The 19501-nt window shown below is 47.7% G+C and overlaps 1 protein-coding gene across 3 annotated transcripts in view; it reads left to right on the forward strand.

The window, feature by feature from the left end:
* Nucleotides 1-19501, forward strand: part of SBNO2 (strawberry notch homolog 2) — a 50049-nt gene that overhangs the window by 19509 nt on the left and 11039 nt on the right. For 2 of the 3 annotated variants that reach the window (XM_072357661.1, XM_072357662.1), the window contains exons 5-16: nucleotides 7752-7916; nucleotides 11996-12088; nucleotides 12679-12775; nucleotides 13168-13328; nucleotides 13561-13694; nucleotides 14219-14309; nucleotides 15655-15798; nucleotides 16137-16254; nucleotides 16436-16541; nucleotides 17009-17162; nucleotides 17535-17711; nucleotides 18224-18321. In XM_072357661.1, the coding sequence (XP_072213762.1) occupies nucleotides 7752-7916; nucleotides 11996-12088; nucleotides 12679-12775; nucleotides 13168-13328; nucleotides 13561-13694; nucleotides 14219-14309; nucleotides 15655-15798; nucleotides 16137-16254; nucleotides 16436-16541; nucleotides 17009-17162; nucleotides 17535-17711; nucleotides 18224-18321 (1538 nt within the window). Of the gene's footprint in view, nucleotides 1-3974; nucleotides 4133-7751; nucleotides 7917-11995; nucleotides 12089-12678; nucleotides 12776-13167; nucleotides 13329-13560; nucleotides 13695-14218; nucleotides 14310-15654; nucleotides 15799-16136; nucleotides 16255-16435; nucleotides 16542-17008; nucleotides 17163-17534; nucleotides 17712-18223; nucleotides 18322-19501 lie in introns of those variants that run through there. The other variant, XM_072357663.1, reaches the window with a different exon arrangement.

Below are 19501 nucleotides of genomic sequence, written 5' to 3' on the forward strand. Positions count from 1 at the left end.
TGTGTGCATCACAGCAGCCTTGCTGAATGGCTTCTGCACGTTGGAAACGATGCTTCATTTGCATGATCAGAGCAGTCTAATGTGAACTTCTTTCTTCCTCAATATTTTTGTTTTTTTGGCTTGCCATTGGGTGATTCATCCTTGCCGGTCTGTTGGCATCCTTTTTATAAACAATTGGCTTAAATTAAGGTTTAGAAAATAGTTGTGTGAGACCGTATTGGAGTCTGATAGAATGTCTTGATCCTGGGAACTGCTGTCTTAAGCCAAAGTTTTGCACAGACCCTGTGGTGTCATCTTCTTAAGGAGAAATATCCCCTGAAGGCATGTCCAGCCTTAGAAGTCAACGTTCTGAAGGGAAGGACTTTGCTTCCCATAGCTTCACTCCCTCTCTGCTGTTTATTCCTCTAACCTCAAAGCCTGAAGTCCAGAGGTGCTGGGGAACCTGAAACCTGTGTACAGTAATTCTGTTGCAAAGGCCTTTTTCTGCTTCCTTATGCCTTTATTGCTGCTAGTAAGAACTGTTAACTGTCCCAACAAAACACTCAGTGCAGAAGGTTTCAATTTATACTCTAGCAAATGATGTCCCCAGGCTGGTGTGCATGCTAAGCTGCAGTGTGTGCCCTGGGCCTTATCTTAAAAGCAGAGGAACATCTGTTTCCCTTTGCTTAACTTGATTCAGCTTGTTCCTTCTGTCTATCTAGTATAGCATTTCCTTGCGCACACACAGAACCTCCTCTGCTGGCTGCATGTCCCATAGAGTTACATTGAGGAATGGAGCTCCATGCAGCGGGGCTGAACAGCTCCTGGTGAGCATTGGAAGGCAGTTCTGAAGTGGGCTCTGCTGAAGCTCATTCCTTTCTTCCTGCAGCAAAACAGCTTGATGTGCACATGGCTGTAGGGGAAGCTCAGATCCCCTCTGTGATCTGCATTGTGCCTGGGCTGGAGGAAGGGGCTGGGGCTGTGGGGAGCAGTGGTGGCACAACCATTCACAGTAGTGCTGTAGGGATGCATTCATGCTATTTGATCTCTGTTCAGTGTCGTGGTGATCATGAACAGGCCCTCTCCTTGCCACCAGCCATTGCAGACCCCTGTCAGTCTTGTTAAAATGGGGGAATTAACCTACTCTTAAAAAATAGTAATTTTTAGAAGCACTTCAGTGCACAGAGCTGTAGTGATTTAAGAGAAATCTATGTAGCAGTTATTAAATCACATGAAGGATTTGGTTCTGACTGGTATGAAGAGTTTCCTGGAATAAGAAACAACCTGGAATTTCCTATTGCTGTCCTGCACTTATGTCTACAGGGAATACAGATAGCAAAATCAATTAAAGACAATTAATGGCTCGGGCACTTGGAACACGGTGCTTTACATGCCCACATCTTTGTTTTTGCACTGCAGGGCCAGGTTTTTGGCCTGACTTAATGACACTTTATAAACCCTTTTGGTGAGGTGCTGGACATTCAAGGCCTCGTAGAGCAAAATGTGATTGCAGCAGCACATCCTACCTGGCTGCAGTCAGTGCAGGTCTGCTGCTTTGTGGCCGTGTTCCCCAAGCACTGTGTGTGTGTGTGTGTGTGTGTGTGCACTCACCATTGCTGGCTCAGGTGCCTCCTCCCCTCCAGCCCTGTTGGTTTTCATCTGTTTTGTTGGCTTCAAATGCTGTGTCCCTTCCTAGACAGGAGAGGAAGCAACAGGGCTGCCTTCTGAAGTTCTTGCAAGCGCTCTTCTCTTCATACAGCTAGCAAAAGCAGGAGAAGCACTGGTCTGAAACGTGGATTTGCTCTTCAAAAAGAAAACACTGGTAATATAATTGAACACCAAACCACTGGGAGATGTATTAAAATAGATGCTTTAATTCAAAGCAGAGTTGGTCTGAGTCAGTGTGATGGAGTTTCCCTGCCTGCAGTTCTGCTGGTGGTGGCCTCACTCCCCCAGCAGTGCTTCACTTCCATCCCAGGGGCTGTCAAACATCCCTCACTTCTGCTGGTTGTCCATCGCTGGGAGCTGTACCTGCCATAGGAACACCCTTTTATTTCCCCATCTCACGTGGTTATTGTTCCCTGAATTACTGCAGCTCACTGCATGGTGCCTTCCAGCTGCAGTGAATGTAGCCCCAACTCTTTGGCTGCTTGGGGGTGATGAGCTGCCAGCTGTTCTCCTGCACAGAGGGTTTTACACTTTGGTTTTTAGTAGAAAACAGGTCAAATTACTGCTGTGAACACTAGAATAACTCTGCTTTCCCACCCCCATTTCTCAGCACTCAGGTCATGAATTCATTGTGGAGAATGGAAATGCTGTGGCAAACCTTCTCCCTTAGGATGGGATCTTAAATTATCAGGTGGTGGTTTTCCAGTTGGTTACCTTATCTTCTGTGATTATAGCACTGTGGTATTGCAAAATCAATTCAGCACTCCTGGTATCGAAGTCGGTGTTATGTGTCTTGTTTCCTTTTGGTGTTCCAGCTTTCTTGTCTATATTTTACCCCATTTGTCAGCTGAGAGAAAAGGAAGAGGAAAGAAACCACCTGCTTTTTCAAGGCTGCAGAAATAGCCAAACCTTGGTAGTCTTAGTTAAGAGCTGCTGGTTTGTTGCCCAACAGGCCGGTCACCAGCAAGTCACTAATGAAGACATTTCAGAAATGCAGTTGGTCTCTTTACTTCAAATGGATCATTAAAGCACCTATCCCAAGCTCCGGGCTGCTACCAACTAATTAAAAACAATTAAATTCAAGTAAAAGCAGTGATGGAAACCCAATGCCTTTCTCCACCCCAAGCCAACTGCCCACAGAAACCAAAGGCTTCGCTTTCGTTGCGGCTCCTGCAGCATGCAGCCTGATGGCAGCGCTCTCAGCTCTGAGCGTGGCTCCTTGTGTGTTTTTCTTTCCCTTTCTGCTTATTGAACACAAACCCGGGCTGGATATTTTGCATGGATCCTTGTGATGAAGGGTTACTGGTGTGTTCAGAACAGCTGGGCTGTGTACCCACCTGTTGCGCACGCAAGGCAGAGCTGCATCTTGTGAGTGGTTTTGAAGCTCACAGAAGCTGCTCCCATCTCTTGCAGGTCTGCCAGGGACTTTGCTGCCCTCTGCCAATGCCTCCTCCAAGTCTGCAGTATAGAGAAGTGCCCCCTATGAGGGATTTTCCATCACCCCATGTCACAGCTCATGCAGGGCAGCCCAGGGGCTGGAGCTGTGCAGGCTGGGGCCACCTGTGCTAAAGCCAGGCCGAAAAGTTCTGTTCTTTAGTTAGTTTTTGGTTGGTTTTTTCTTGTAGGGGAGCACTCTGTCCTATTCACCCCTCTGACTGCATTGGAGCCTTCCCTTTATACTCACAATGGCTGAGTCCTTTTCAGCTGCCCCTTCCTATGTCTTCTGAACTTCCTCACCAGAAACGTTGCTTCGTTCTGTTATCAAAAATAAAGTTAATAGGGGAAGCCTTTGGGAGAGGAAAAAAAGAAGCCCAGTGTTCCTGGATGCAGAAAAAGAACAATGAGTGAGAACAGAAGGGCTGCTCCTTTTTATGTTTCATTGCAATGTGTGGGGTGGGGCAGATCTTGGAGACAAAAGAAAGCATGTGGCTCTTAAAAAGTAAGAAGAAAAAGAGATTCTGTTGGTTACCTTTTGGGTCTGGTTACATCAATTGAGCCCCCCAGCACTGGTTTGGGGGGGGGGGGGGGTTGTTGGATTGAGCCGGGTCCCCGCAGCCACGCAGCGCAGCTTTGTTTACAGCCTATCTGTGGTTGAATTACACCACATACAGTAATTCTCCTCGCACTGCCAGTAATTTCACTGACTTACCAAGCAGGCATCATTTCCTGAAAGTCAGCCCTCATACTTAGAGGAAGTAAGAGCACTCTCCTTCATGACTAAACACTATATGCAAATCTCGCCGGGCTCAGGACAGGCGCGCTGCATGGCTGTCCTTTTTTCCTCCATTTTCTTCTGCATGTCCAAAAAAAGCCTCGGTGAGCTCTTTTGCTGCTGTTGCTGTCATGAATGAAGACCTTTCTCCGGTATATATTGAGAAGTTCATCTTCTTGCCTGGTCTGCATCCTGCTCTGCCCTCAGCAAACTGAATGCTGCTTTAAAATGTCCCAAATGCAGTTCTGGCTGAAGTTCCCATCTCTTTTCAAGGTAATGCTTGGTTTTTATATTCTTTTCTCTTCCTTGGAGTTGCTGTCTTTTGCATGGGGGGCACTTCAGCCTTACCTCTGGGCTCGGGTGTCCCTGTCTGTGCTGCAGTGGGGGGTCTCAGGGGAGCAGGATAGCAAAGTACTGCGGGCAGTTCCCACTGCAGTCAGCTTTGTGCAGTGCAGCCCCGTGTTCCTGCACTCTGTTCCCATCACTGTGAGAGGGGCTACTGCAAAACAGGGAGGGAAAGGAGCTGCATACAGAGCTGATCTGTATCTGGAGGCTTACAGGGGTTTGATTTTTAAACCAGACGCTGCATGTACAAACGCAAGGGAAGCGCTTGCAAAGCAGAGCACAGAACCCTTGAGACTGCAAGTTTATTACTCTGTTTTTAGAAAGACTTTGGGTTTTGGCAGTGAAAAGATTTCCTTTGAGCGATCGATGGCTTGCATTGCAGCTGTTAGTTTCCTTGTTCCATCTTACCTGAAACAGCTCCGGCGTTGTGATTGCTGAGAAAACACACCTCTCTTGCCTGGCAGCACCGCTGCATTCATGCATGTATGTCTGCCTGTGCATATGTGGGGCTTTTCTGATGTCCCTACAGCGTGCTGTGCCAAAAGGATGTTTGTTTCCTCTCTGTCTGGATTGTGAGCAAATAAATCATTTATATACCGACGTCTTTGTGGCTATGCTTATTTTTAGGACAAGTGCTGCTTCTGGATTTAGGCTTCACCTGCTTTGCTTTGGCCGAAGGAGCAATGGGTCAGGAGAAAGAGGTTATTGGCTGCCTTGTTTTCTTACCTTGCTTTTCTCTGGTCTTTTTTGGGAGTTTGTTCTTGGCTTTTCACAGCTCTGGGTTGGGGTGATGGTAGAAACGTTGTGTGCTGGAGAAGATCCCTTTGTGCTCAGTTTCAAAGTCCAGCACGTGTGTGCTATCATTGATTTATCCAGCTGCTCACTGGAGCATCTTCTGATACAGAGATCAGACAGTGATTTCTGTTCATCTATCTCCCATGCTGCTACATTGATCTTATTTGATCTCCTGTAAGAAAAATGCTGCCAGGACCAATGCCCAGCAGCTGTACCTCTGTGTTGGCTGCTCATAAACCCTTATAAAACTCACTTGAGTGCTCACCCTGCTGTCATGGAATCGTCCTTTCCCTGTTTGATGATGTGCTTCTGTTTGCTCCATCCTTGACTCAAGCAGCTCCTTCTGAACTGTTTTCACACGTGCAATATCACAGCCTCCATGTCCGTCCTCCTCTAACTCCTGTAAACTCCTCCTGTTTCCAGTGAGAGAAGCACAAAGTTCCTACTGATCAATCTTAAACAGGGACAAAATAACTCCCTTAAAATGCAGAAATCTGTCCTCTGTGGGCTCTTGGGCCCCTGTTCTCCCCATAACATCCTCTGGTTTTGGTGCTGGTGCCACTATCCCAATCGGTGCTGCTCCATCTGCTGCTGGATCGGGGTATGGTTCTTCCTCTGCTTCAGGGCCCAGAGGTTTAGGTAACTGCTCCATATAAACTAGTGGAGTAATTAGTCAAAGCGTGGTTGATAATGATACGTATTGTAGTTATCAGTATGACTTTATATTAAATAATTACAGAGCATTCTGTATATACACGGTGTAGTTTGTTGGGGCTGTGCTGTGAGCTCTCAGGGCAGGGATGCAGCATGCTGTGAGTGTCTGTGCTCTTTGGATAGCACAGATAGGTGAGGCAGACAGAGCACCTTGTGATTAATGCTTTGTAATGCTGCGAGAGGATGGACCAAGTGAAGTCATTTCCAGGACTGATACCATTCATTCTCCCTCTGATTTGAGGGCTCATTTCCTCTTCCTCGCTGTCACAGACAGTTGTAGCCTGAATCTTACGCATATGATGTGTATGATGCTCTTGGTGGGAGGCTGAAGGCTGCTTGGGGAGGCACCTGTGACTCCAGAGCAACCACTGTCTTCTCCAGGGCTGAGCAGGACATGGCTGGCAAGATGGGGAAGGACGTGTCCTGTTGGTTGTAAGTGCTACAAAAGGGCAACTTCTGATAGCGGCTGGGAGGGAGCCTGGCCCAGCTCTTGGCCAGGAGCCTGTAGGAATAATACAGGCAGGCTCAGCTGTTCCTGGTTTTGTCAGGCGGGGCGAAGTGACTTTTAAAATTGTTGGCTGCCTTTCTGCTTTGTAGTACGGAATTGGCCTTTAACTGGAAATGAGCAGTGAGTTCTCCTGTCTGATGCTGCTGCTCTCCTGGCAGCCGTGCTGTACTATCATCGTGCTGATTTTGTTATCTGACGTAGCGTGGAGCTTGAGCCAGCCATGTGCTGGCAGTCCCAACCCCTGGGAAGAGCTGCAGGGCTGATGTGTGTTGGCAGAACACTGTGGGGTGGGAGGAAGGACCTGTGGGTCTGTCCGTGCATCCATCTGGAGTGCAGCCACATCCCCAGCAAGGGACTTAGTGCTCTGATGTGATGCTTCAAAGTGTATTGCTCCTCATTGAACTGCAGAGTTGTTTTTGCCAGCTGAAGTAGTATCTCATAGAATCATAGAATCACATAGGTTGGAAGGGACCTTAAAGATCATCTAGTTCAACTCCTCTGACATGGCAGGGTTGCCAGCCACTAGGTCAGGCCGCCTCCACGTTTTACATGTGCCTTAACAGGAGGATCTGTTCCATGATCTTCCCAGGCACAGAGGTGAGGCTCACCAGCATGGAGTTCCCCGGTCCTCCTTCCTCCCTTTCTTGAGTATGTTTCCCTTTTTCCAGTCACCAGTTCACTTTGCCTGACAGCCACGAGAGTGGAGGTGAGCTGGGGTGGTGCGGTGGGGTCAGGAGAGGTGCAGATAAGTTTTGGACTATCAGTTTTCGTCATTTAGTGTTTGAAAAACCAAATAAGGGCTTAATGGTTGGGCACTTTGTGATCTGGAGTCCGCATGACTCAAACTGACATCATCACTGGGTCACAAAATAAAACAAGTGGAAACCATCACAGTGCTAGCAGCAGAAAATGAACAAAGGCAGAGCCTGATCCTCATCACCGAGGCACCTTTACTTCTTGCCCAGGTCGAGGCATGTCCCAGGATGAGTGGATTGATGTGCGTGCAGATCCAGGTGTCCCCACTCCAGGCTTTGTACAGAACCTCCCATCAGGGGCTGTCATTTTTTCCAAAGCCTCTGGGTACTGCTGTGTTATGAGCTGCAATTAAACAGCTCTGTCATTATAGTCTCTAGCTGGTTCTCTGTTGGATGATTGGAACACTTGAGTGTCTCATGTGTCAGACTGAGAAGTTTTCACCCCCCAGGGGCCATTCTAATCAAACCCAGGAGTGCGGTGTCTGACGCCTCGGTGAGTGCTCTGTGTGTGCAGGTGTGCACAGTCTGAGCCTTGAACATTTACCAGCGCTGCTGCCCAATCAGTGCTTCCTACTCCATCAAGAAACCATGATTTCAAACCAGCTGCTAAGAGCAAGTCTTCATTGACACGTTAATTTCTGAGCCTGGGGAGCACAAAACAACTAAGTGCTCGGTTAGCAGCAAGAAATGAAAGCTTCCTGGATGAGCAGATGTGAGAAGGGAACTCTCTTTCCTCTCCCACCTCATCTCACTGTGGTCATTTCTTTCATTTCAGGACTCTTCATACCTCGATGAGCTCTCCAACAATAACTCTCTCTTCTCATCTCCTGCGGATTCCCTCTCTGACATCGTGGATGCAAAGGACTGCTTGCCTGCTGACAGCCTGAACCACGTGCCAACCATATGGGATGTAAATACATCACAGCAGAACCAAACAGAGGTACGGGTGCTTCTCTCCCATCCTCCCCATCAGTCACTGAGTATCTCGGGCTTCATCCCATGGTGTTTGCCCCACGGAATTAGGAAACACAACTCCCTGCAGGGCTGAAGTTGCAATACGTTGATGTGGATACCAGGAGGTGTATCCCTGAAACATTCAGCATGTGCAGGGTGGCCTGCAACAGGAGCTCGGGAGCACTGAAGAGATGGACTTGAGGAAAAACACTGTGATGTAGATCATTAACTGTCCCCAGCAACATCCACCGTATGTTTATTTTCCATGGCAAATATTTTACTAATGATGACTAAAACCCAAACTGTTTCAATTTAAGACTGATCGTTTGTGTTTGCTTTTTGAGTCCAAATCCCTGCAAGCTTTTGTATCCCTGAGTCTTCCTGGGCACGTGATTTCTTGGCAGTCTGAGAACAACATGCAGTTCTGTGCGTTTTTACCAGCTTTCTGCTCTCTGTTTTCCCTCATCTGCTGGGTCTGCTTACTCACTGTTGCACAACCTGGTATCAGTCCTTTCTAGCAGCTGCCAGCTGTGGTTGTTGCTGGAACTGATACCATGCACATCTGCTATCTCAGCTGTCACGGTGAATATCCAGCCCTGCAGCAGGTTCCTTTTGTGGATCACTGTATCACAGAGATGGTAGGGGAAAAAAATGAAGGTGAACGCTCCAGAATGTGGTCTGGCACACCTGTGCTTTAGTGGCTGTTGCATTTTGAGATGTGGTTGTGTTTTTAGAGGCTGCATTTTGCTGTTAGTAACGTGTCAGACTTTGTATTTCCATGATGAAAGCTGCCTGTGTGTCACAAGGGACATGACAGCAGTTCTGCTCTGAAATGATACCAGCGTGGCTCAGTGGCTGGTTGAGCACTGGAGAAGTGTGGGTTGGTGGTGAGGTCCTGGCCTGAGGTTTGGGAAATCAAAGCTCCTGTCTGCCTTAGACTTTAGATCCTCAAATCAGGTGTCTGAGCTTTTGCTGAACCTGATGAGATTTTATGACTTCTGTAGCCCTTTGCAGCATCCTCTTGACCCTCAGTGTTCCTGCAGTTGGTGGCAGGGAGTACCCATGCTTTCCTTCCTGTCATAAAAGGGCTGAAGTTCAATGATGTGTGGCTGTGCAGGCAGTCAACGTGTGGTCTGGTAGCTTTGAACCGGGTTGAACTTAGAGATGGTCAAGAGGAGGAGGACTGAGCTGTTTGAACCAAGGAAATGGCCAAAGAGTCCCTGGTCCCATTGCATGCTGCTCTCCTTGTCATCCTTGAAGCCCTCCTGGTGCCCCTTGTTGTCCTTCAGAGCACCAGCATTCAGATAAGGCCAATTAACTCCTTTCAATTCCATTTATAAACGACTTCTTTTTGAAAAGAACCTCTGGCTATTTTAAGCACCGTGTTATCTGTGTTCTCTGCATACAGAGGTGGTGGTTTGTGTTTTGTTTGTTGCTTATTTTTGCTAAGCCTGATGTTTCCTGACAAGATGTACGTGAAGTGCAGCCCAGTCAGGAGATTTCAGTTTCATTTTTCCATGGGAGGTGGTAACATGCAGGATGCTGTGAACTCTTTGTTGGATTGGCTGATGTTGGGCAGCTGATTTATTGCCTTTTCTTCTACATCCCAGAAGCGAGAGCCCCAAAGAGCTCTGTGTAAGGTACAGGTCGTCCTCTTTAAAAACCAAACCTCCACGTGCTGTGCAGAGAGAGCTGCTGCCATAAAGATGTGTCAATGTGTTGGCTCTGTGCATCGTTTCTGAAGTGGGCATGGAGGGAAGAGCTGCTCCACAGTTAAATATTTGCAGGGGTTAGCAGACAAAATACACATGCTTGATTTATAATGAAGTTGTGAAATACCTTTTGAAAACAGTTTGTGTTTGTCCATTGTGCTTTCTCACGAGAACTCAGAGCCCTTTGTAAGAGTGGGGAAGCAAAATGCTCCCTCCGAAAGCTCATTGCTGGAACTTTGGTGACACGCTGCTGCCTTTTTCTCCATTGAACTCATTTAAAGCACTTCCAAAAAGCAAACCCACTCCTCCTAGCTCAGAGAAGGCCTTAGTTATGCTGAAGGAAGTTGGCTGGTCAGCCAGATGTGACTACTGCTTCCCCACTGAAGTCACAGCAAGATAGGGCACAAAGGGAGAAGAAGTGAAGTAAGATCCAAATCTTCATGCAGTTGTAAGCGGCTTTACTGAATGTGTTCTCCTGCTTGATGTGTGTGCCTCGTATCTTAATGCTGTTAGAGAAAGGAGAAGATCAAACAGAGAGGAGAACAAGAGTAGAGAGAGGAACTGTCTGAGCTCAGCCTGGAGTATGATGATGTGCCACCCAACAGAGCTCCTGGTCCCACCTGGTTTAGTCCTCACAGCTCGTTCTGGGTTTAGTTCTCAATGCTCTGAAGCAGTGGGAGTTCTGTCCCTTCCCTTATGATAGCTGAGGTGAAAAGCTGTGTGCTGAGGCTGCACTGCTGCACTTGGGTAGTAGGGGTTTGTGTTTTGAAGGTAAGGCATTGCAAAACCAGAGCTCTGTTCCCACAGAGCTGCGTGCCCCTCCACTACAGTGGGATCAGAGCTTTTCTCCTGCCTAAGGAGCAACTTTTGTACTCAGCTCAGATTTGTAGGTGGAGATGTTTCACCTGCTCTCCAGATTTGTTGGCACTGAAAATAGCTCTTCCGTCCAGCTTCCTTCTGGTAATTCTGACTCAGGCTTCCAGTAATGGAGGGTGGTTTTTTCTTTTCTTTTTTTTTCTTTTTCTTTTTTTTTTCTTTTTCTTTTCTTTCTTTTTAATGTAGAAAAAAAAAAAAAAGGAAAAAAAAAAAAAAAAAGAAGAAAAAAAAAAAAAAGGAAATAATAAGAGTGCTTATGCTGAAAAACTTCCCATATTTCACTTCTGCCCATGGAGCAGGGTCTCTAAGTCTGGCGCTCCTGACAGGCTATAGACTTGAAGCAATGCCACTGTTGGAGCTGCTGATTACTTTGGATGCCAGGAGCTGCTGGCTTGACCTTGCTCACTGTCGGGAAATTCCAGTGGGATTTTGTTTGTGTGAGGGCAGACAAAGGGTCTCCTCAGTTGTGCCTCCCAGCTCCCTGGGCACAGCATGGGCTGGGCATGGAGCAGCCATTGCCTGGTGCAGCAGCTGGCACCCAGAGCCACCAGGGCAGATTTCTGGGTGCTGTGGGTTATGGGCAGTGCTTTTCTCCATGGGTGGGCCCAAGGGACAGGTAAAGGCATGCAGGCACTGACTGTCAGGGGCAGCCGATAGCAGTCCTCAACCTCAGACAGGTATTAGTCAGTGCTGAGCCATGTTTGCATTCCGATGCAATTATTTAATTTCCTTGAATGGTGTTTTAAATGCTGAAAGCAAGACTGTAAGATCGTTTAGTAAAGGCATTCCTCAAGGGTAGATTGTGAGAGGATTGTAAAGCAGCACAGTCTGTAATGCTCAGTCCTTTCCCAGGGATGGCTTTGCTTGCAGCTCAGTTCAGCTTTCCTAGTACTCCCACCTGGGTCTCTTCTCCTGTACCCAGCTTTCTGCTCCCCAGAGCAGTGCCTTTCTCTCTTCTCCCAGCAAGCCCAACCCTGAGCTCTCACTTGGACTCAGTAGTTCAGAATAAAACCTATGAACTGTTAGAAAGAATCTGCACGGCTCCTGTTATCCAGGCAAAACAGTGTTTGGGGATGACCTGTCTTAATATTGTGTGGTTATTACTTGGCAGAGAGACTCCTGCCCTGCAGTTGTGTTCATGCTGTGGGAGGACACGTGTCCCTGCAGCTTCCATCTCACGTGGGGATGCACGCACTTGTTGCAGGAATGCATTTCCCTGGGTTGGTTATTCCCTGTGTTTGTGCTGTTGAAGGCATGTGTGGCATTTGCAAGATTTATTAGTTTACAGAATTACTCCCCAGGGCTCAACATGGAGGAGCAGAAAGTATTAAGGCCCATTGACGCCATCAGAGCATAAGGTCTGAGTACAGAGCACAAATGCCTTTACAGTTGTGTTTCCATCCTTTAATTTGCTGGAGCTGAGGTTGGAGGGCGGAGGATTACGGCTGTTTTCTGACCTGCCTTCTTTCTGTTGCAGCTGTTCTCACCCAGCAGATCATTCAGTGGCTTAAACAGTTTGGATGACCGCATTCCTGCTGTCCCCAACACCCCACTCCTCATAAGCTACCAGGTGAGAATGCCATCTGCTCCTGCAGAGTTCGGTGTGAGGCTCTCAGCTTCGTTACTTCACAATGCAGAAGAAGAGCAATTTCTACCGTTGTCCCTTCAGGGAGAGAGAGACAAGAAAGTCAGCCAGGTCACCACGTACATTTCAGGTCACTGCCCTTTCTCAGAAGTGTCTTATATTTCCTGTGGTGGAGCCTTGCTCTGCTAGAGAATGTTCCATGCTTTCCTTACAGCTAAATCAGCAGCCAGTAGAGGCTGTGCTTCCTGGAATTGCGTGACTTTGCTTCATGCTGCTGAGTCGAGAGCTTGTCTAGATCCTTCTTCAGGGTCAGATTAGAGCACAGTTGGGCACAACTGATTATAGCTCATAGCTTGCCTGAAATTCCCCAGTTCATGGTGGACTGGGTGTTGAAAATAGCTCTTAAAGCACTTGCTGGGCCCCTGGGGGTGGTCTCACAGGTGGCTTTCGTTGTGTTGCTGTAATCTGTAAGTGAGATTAATGGTGTTGGGATGGACTAAATGATAGCTGTCTGGTACCATGTCTGTACTGCAATAAGAGCATTAGCATTTGATCGATGCTGTGTTTCTTTTCAGTCACAAGCTCCTACAGAAGAGGAGGATGAAGGTGATGAGGAAGAAACAGAAGAATTGGGGCAAACAGAGACCTATGCAGAATACGTACCTTCAAAGTGTGAGTGCTGTGATATCGCATGGGGATGAGAAATGCTTTAACTCCACTGTGGACCAACCGAATTAATTGCTTCCTTATCTCTATGCAAACAGGATGTAATGTTTGCCAAGGCATGTCCCAAGCTTGTGTCTTTGTAGGATAACTTTACTGTTCCTTTGTTGGTGCTACACTAGTTTGACAGGACACTTTCTGTTGTCTGCTTTTATGGGTGGCTTGGTTTGTTTTTGGCAATCTGAAATGCCAGTGAAGTGGAAGAGAACAGGCACTGAGCTTGTCTCTTCTGTAGTCTGAGGTTACAGAGTAGATGAAGAGGTCTGCAGTCCTTCGTGAGGTCCTCCGTGAGGATGGAGAAGTTGAGTTCTCTCTCTTATGTGTTTGTGTGTGTCGTTTAGCCAAGATTGGGAAGCACCACCCTGACCTTGTGGTTGAAACAAGCACTCTGTCCAGCGTTCCCCCACCCGACATCACCTACAGCCTTTCTCTGCCAAGCTCGGTTGCTGACAAAGGGTCACTCTCTGCACTACAGCTGGAAGCAATCATTTATGCCTGCCAGGTATGTGACTCCACAGGAGGAGTTTCGGGAGGGAGTGCTTAAGATTTCTGGGGCCTGGGGGCTTTTTCCTTGTCAACTCAACCATAGTACTCTGCCATTCCTTATCCGAGCAGGAAACGCATACCTATGAGATACATGAAAGGGTTAAAGTGGGGCTCTTAAAAGATCACATGAAAACAGCTGGCAAAAGGCAAATCCACTTTGATTTCCAATTCTGCTTTTGATTTTGCAGCAACATGAAGTTTTATTACCCAATGGGCAGCGAGCTGGCTTCCTCATTGGGGACGGTGCCGGAGTTGGAAAGGGCAGGACAGTCGCGGGCATCATCTTTGAAAATTATCTTAAAGGGAGAAAAAAAGCTCTTTGGTAAGTTGGGTTTTTTTCCCCCTCTTTTCCCGTAAGCCCTCGGAGTTAGTGTGAATCTGGGAGTAAGGAATTCCTTAATGCTGATGTTGGCTTTCTAGTTGACTCATGTTGTGGCCTTGGGTAAGTCTTTTCCACCTCTTGGTGCCTGTTTGCTCTCTGTGAAATGGGAATATTTCCCCTGCAGCGGTGATGGAGAATGAATCACTATGAAACGGCAAACTGTGTACTCCTCAGAGTGCAGTGTGAAGCCTCTTCCTACCCTTCTGAAGTCGGTGGAGGGATATTCATGGACTTCCCAGGTGCAGACTTGAGCCCCTGGAGTATGGGGCTTTACTGCAGAATAGACACAGCTTGTCATAAGTGCCAGACCAGAGTCTGCTGTAGGATCTAACGTTGAGGTGTGTGGGCAGTGGGAAATGTGACAGTTTTATACACCTACAATTGCTTTAGTCAGAGCTATTAATCACTGTGTGTGCCCTGACTCTCTCCTTAGGAGATAACCAGGCCCACGTCTTGCTTTGCAGGTTCAGCGTCTCCAATGATCTCAAGTATGATGCTGAGAGAGACCTGAAGGACATTGAAGCCTCCCACATTCCTGTGCATGCTTTGAATAAGGTAGAGGAGAGAAGTAATGTTATTCTAGAAAATCAACCTACGAATGCAGTTAGATGGGATCTGCTGCAGAGCACAGAGTCACTTCTGCCTCTGCATGGCTGGCAGCACAGGCAGTAGCAGACAGTGAGCTGCTTGCTGTTTCCTTCTCTCAGCATGCTCTTCCCACTCCGGACTCTTGCTATTTTTATCCACTCTCCAGAGCTGCTCTGTGAGTACAGAGCTGTTTCCTGCAGGGAGCATGATGTGTCTCCATACAAGTGCAAAGTTCTGCAGGGCTCTAATGCTCTACCCCATTTCTGAAGAGTCCTGCTGAGGGAACGGCCCCTGTCAGATGTGGCTGTGCTATGCTCACACGGGTCAGTTCTTCCTACCTCTGATTTCAGGCAGCCTGTTTTCAGAACATGCAAGTAAAGGGAGAGCATACAGACGGGCAGATTAGTGCCTGCCAAGGGACTGCAACACAATGCTGTGCACACGGGTATTTCCTCTGAGCTGGGTGAATCAGAGAGCTTTCAAGCTTCCTTCCAGTTACCAGTGGTCAGGATGAATTATTCTTCATAAGAAATGACCAGCAGCTGTGTAGTGGTTGCTCATGGAGCTCTGCTCAGCCTGTGTTTCAGTCTCTTGTCTAGGCCTGTGTTTGCCACACTGCTGGCCAGTCTGCTGAAGCACTCTGCTCTGGTTTTTAACAGCACTGAACAACCAGCTCTTACAAAGTCAATGGAAACCACATGTGTTCAACACCTCTGAATGCAATCCACAAGGAGACTGAAAGAGATATTTGTTTCCAGACAAAAAGGCTTTAAATACCGTGCTCTTCTGATCAGGACCCTGTCTTGTTTTGTTTTCCTTGATACTTTTCATTTTGTTATAGTTGGGATCTGTGACAGTAAGGCAGTGATCTCTCTTGGCCAAAGAGAAAATCTATTTTCTGGAAGTAATTAAAATAGATCGGAAGGATTCAAAATAATTAAACATTCCAAGCTGTTGCTTAAAAAAAAGGAAGCAAATTTAGTTGGCCAGCAAATTGAAGGCCTGGTGTGGTCTCCACATTTCTCTACATGCATTCAGATGTGCTGACACGTTGGCAAGGGAACTTAGCAAGGCTTTTAAAATCCCTGTCATCACTGTATCTCGGTGCCAAGGAGAAGTGCTAAGGATGTCAGCTGCTAGTGGTCTTTTGTCTGTTCTGCTGTTATATTAGGTTTTGTTCTTGAAGGTAGGAGAATGGACCCTCCACAGCCACAGCAGAATCTGTGGTACAGGTTGTGGGCTTAGAAAGGGCGCAGTGCACTGTGGACAATTGTCACGAGCCCCTCTGCTCTTTTTCTTCCTCTTCCTGCAGATTAGATACGGAGACACAGCTACCTCAGAAGGAGTCCTCTTTGCCACTTACTCTGCTCTGATTGGTGAAAGCCAGGCAGGAGGGCAGCATAGGACACGCTTAAAACAAATCTTGGATTGGTGCAGGGAAAATTTTGATGGAGTTGTATCCTTTATTAAAAAAAATAATAATAAAATAGCAAAATGGATGGTTGGGACTGTGGGAAGGAAGAGCTTGGGGCCAGCTGAGGGCACCAGGAGCAACTACGCGGGGCAGCCTTATGCCCAGGGTCCATATGGATGAATGTATGTCCTCCCCATGCCCTTCTGTCCTCCTCCACAGTGCAGTGGAATTGAAGGAGGGGGAGAGCACAGCTGAGATTGGCCTTTTCAGCATTCGTGCCAGGACTGACTGTTCAGCAGATTGGAGGAGTCTGGGTTGTGTTTTCTGCCATCCTCATAATGAAAAGATGTCCTTTCTCCTTAACTGACATTCACTTTCAGATTGTATTTGATGAATGCCACAAAGCCAAAAATGCCAGCTCTACTAAAATGGGCAAAGCAGTGTTGGACCTTCAGAACAAACTGCCTCAAGCAAGGGTTGTTTACGCCAGTGCCACAGGTGAGCTTCTGTCAGCATGGAGGGGCACCGTGTGAGCAGATGCCAGGGCAGTACTTGGAAAGGTCCCTGGGTCTGGTAAGACATGATGGCAAGCAAGCATCCTTCTAGGCACTCACTTTGCTAGAGTCAACGTTATTTACAACTGCTGTGGTTTTGCTGACAGTGAATTCTGTTCAAACAGGTGCTTCTGAGCCAAAAAACATGATCTATATGAGCCGCCTGGGAATCTGGGGGGAGGGCACCCCCTTCCGAGCATTTGATGAGTTCCTACATGCAATTGAAAAGAGGTAAGTCACGTCCAGCATCCCTCTTCATCTGGCTTAACTTTTGTGGCAGTCTTTGTTTGTCCCTGGAAGAGAAGTGCTGGCCAGAGACACAATCGGTATCTTCTTGGGGAATTCGTATTTACTCATGAAAACAAGAAAAGTCCAAGCAATCCCAGCAGTCTCGTGGCTGAACAGTCTGTACCTGCACAGTGTCAGCCTTTAGAGAGCAGAAGAGGTAGCCAGGACATGCTTAGAAGAAGGGCAGAACCGTAGGGGTCAGTGGGACCCTTACAAGCTGGACGCTGTTTTCTTAGTTGCTAGAGAAAGTCAAATGGAAGGACAACTGCAGGAGTTGTTTTCCCCTTTGGGAAATGGGTGTAATGCATGTCTGAGGACAGCTTGAGCTGTGGGAAGTTGTGCTGTGGAATCACCCACCCGTGTTGCCCTGTGGAATAGGAAGGGGTCTCATAACTGTCTTCCTCTTCCAGGGGAGTTGGTGCAATGGAGATCGTGGCAATGGACATGAAGGTCAGCGGAATGTACATTGCCAGGCAGCTCAGTTTCACTGGAGTGACCTTCAGGATTGAGGAGATTCCACTGGACCAGCAGTACAAGATTGTCTATGACAAAGCAGCAAAGTTGGTGAGCTGGTCCCACTGCAGTGGGGAGACCAGTGTATAATTGTAGTTGGGGCATTGCCTCTTGTTCTGTGGGAGGGACTGAAGACAGGGCCATGACCATGAACTTAGGGTGCATGCCCTCAGCTTTCATAAGATGAAGTAGTCTTGTACTTCTTTTTCACTTTGATTTACAAGTTCTGTGTTTGCAAACCAGAGCTTGCAGCATCATGCTAACACAGAAAGAGAATGAGCAGACGGTGTGCTCAGCCTAACACAGCAGCATCAGCGCTGAAGTTAAATCAGATTATCAAACCCCAGACTGTTCTAACGATTGCACATACAAGCAGTAATGAGAAACAAGATATTAACTCAGTCTTTCTCTTACCATCTGCAGTGGGCAGAGGCCTTGATGGTGTTCCAGCAGGCAGCTGACCTGATCGGATTGGAGTCTCGGAAATCCCTGTGGGGTCAGTTCTGGTCGGCTCACCAGCGCTTCTTCAAGTATCTCTGCATTGCTGCTAAAGTCCGACGCCTCGTTGAGCTTGCCAAGGAGGAGCTGGCAAAGGACAAGGTGTGGTATTGGAGGGTGGCTGTGTAGACAGCAGCTGTCAGGCTTAAATTCCAAGGGAAGTTTTGTTATCTGTAACCAAAGAGAGTTAATTGTTTCTGGGAACATTTGCAGTAATATATACTGGGGAGTTAATATCACCTTTTCTTCAGAGGCTGTTTGCTTCTGGTGAACATGGGTAAGCAGATTTGAAACAGCATTTTGGGCCATGTTCAAGCTAGAAGTGGTTCCAGGTGTTTCACCTTTAGCACAGCCCTGTCCTTACATTTACCAGGATGTGATTTAGAAATTCCAGACAGAAACTACTTAGCAAAATCAGCTTCTGAAAGCAAGTCATCCTCTCAGTGGTGTGCAGAGAGGTTTGAAAGATGATTCTTCATCAGCAGCCTTGCTACAGCCCCACATGCTTTGGACAGGGCCAAAGGAAGATGTGCCTGGAACCATGAGATGCAGTCTCTTGAGCCTGTAGGTGCTTGCCCTGACCCCAGCTGTGCCATCCTTGTGTTTCCCTGCAGTGCATCGTCATTGGCCTGCAGTCCACTGGGGAAGCTCGAACCAGAGAAGTCCTGGATGAGAATGATGGGCATCTCAATTGTTTTGTTTCTGCTGCAGAGTGAGTTAAAACTCCTTGCTTTTCTTTCTGTGGAGGGGATGCATGGGAGGCTGAAGACATGGGAGAGAAAGCCCTACCCTGGGGCCACTTAGAACCTGCAGTTCCACAAATCCAGTCTCATAAAGGCCTCACCTTACATGAGCTGTAAATGGAGGGGACTCTTTGTTGTGTTCTTGAGGTACTGTTTCTTTAATATGACTTTGGGGCAGGTCCTGGATTTGTTAAGGTCTTTTGCACACAGAAAAGAGACAGAAGGTATAGGAGGGTCAGAAACGTGGGCTCAGGTCTGGTTTGTGGGAGTCTGACTGGAGAAAACAGTGCTGTTGACGCTGAAGAAACAAGTGAGGAAATCTCATGTCATGGCAGAGGCTGGGATGGTGCCACAAGGCAGCATTGCTGGAGTGGGGGGAGGGGGCAGAGACCCAAGGAGTTCGGGTTCTGTGGTGCTGGTTTTCAGGGTAAGCACAAGGCAGGAGAGGTGGTGGGGTCTCTACAGTTATTCCCAGCTGAGGAGAGCTGGGAGTGAAGTCAGCAGCAAGATTCGTGCTGTCCTGGCAGAGGTTGAGATATGCTCCCCCTCATTTTGGCACCTCTCACATTGCCAGCCTGTCCCCAGGCTGCTCCTATACAGTGAGGTGATGGATTGAGTTGTGTGTCTTCTGCAGGCAGCAGAGCTATTGCTGTTGTCTTTTGAAATGGGTTTTAATGCAGGTGAAGGCAATGAGTGATGCCATGGACAGTGCATGTCCAGTTCAGACTGAGCTGCCTCCCTTCCTATGGGAGGCTCTGTGTTAGCCTGTGTCAGTCTCTGCTGCCTCCAGTCCACCCCTGAAATACAAATCCAGCCTGGTGACAGCGTGCAAGGCAAATCTGTCAGCTGCTTGAATCGATTTGGCCTTTTCAACTGATTTTTGCATCTCCAAATTCAGAGGAACTCAGTGAGAGAACCGTGTCGTCCCTTTGAGCCTCTCTCAGCTTTCCAAAGAGAAAAGCTCTGTTACTGGTCACACGCGCTGCTCAGCTCTGTCCCTGCTTTCAGAGGCAGGAGCAGTTGGCTCAGCAGCATTGCTCAGATAACTGGATGTCCTCTGGCATCCACCGGAGCATCTAATTGCAGCGTCCTGGTTTTACAGCACTTCAGGGGATTTCTCGAGGGGAGTGTGCTGGGAAGAAGCAGTTG

The sequence above is a fragment of the Excalfactoria chinensis genome, chromosome 26, assembly GCF_039878825.1.
Source record: "Excalfactoria chinensis isolate bCotChi1 chromosome 26, bCotChi1.hap2, whole genome shotgun sequence".
Taxonomy (NCBI): Eukaryota; Metazoa; Chordata; class Aves; order Galliformes; family Phasianidae; genus Excalfactoria; species Excalfactoria chinensis.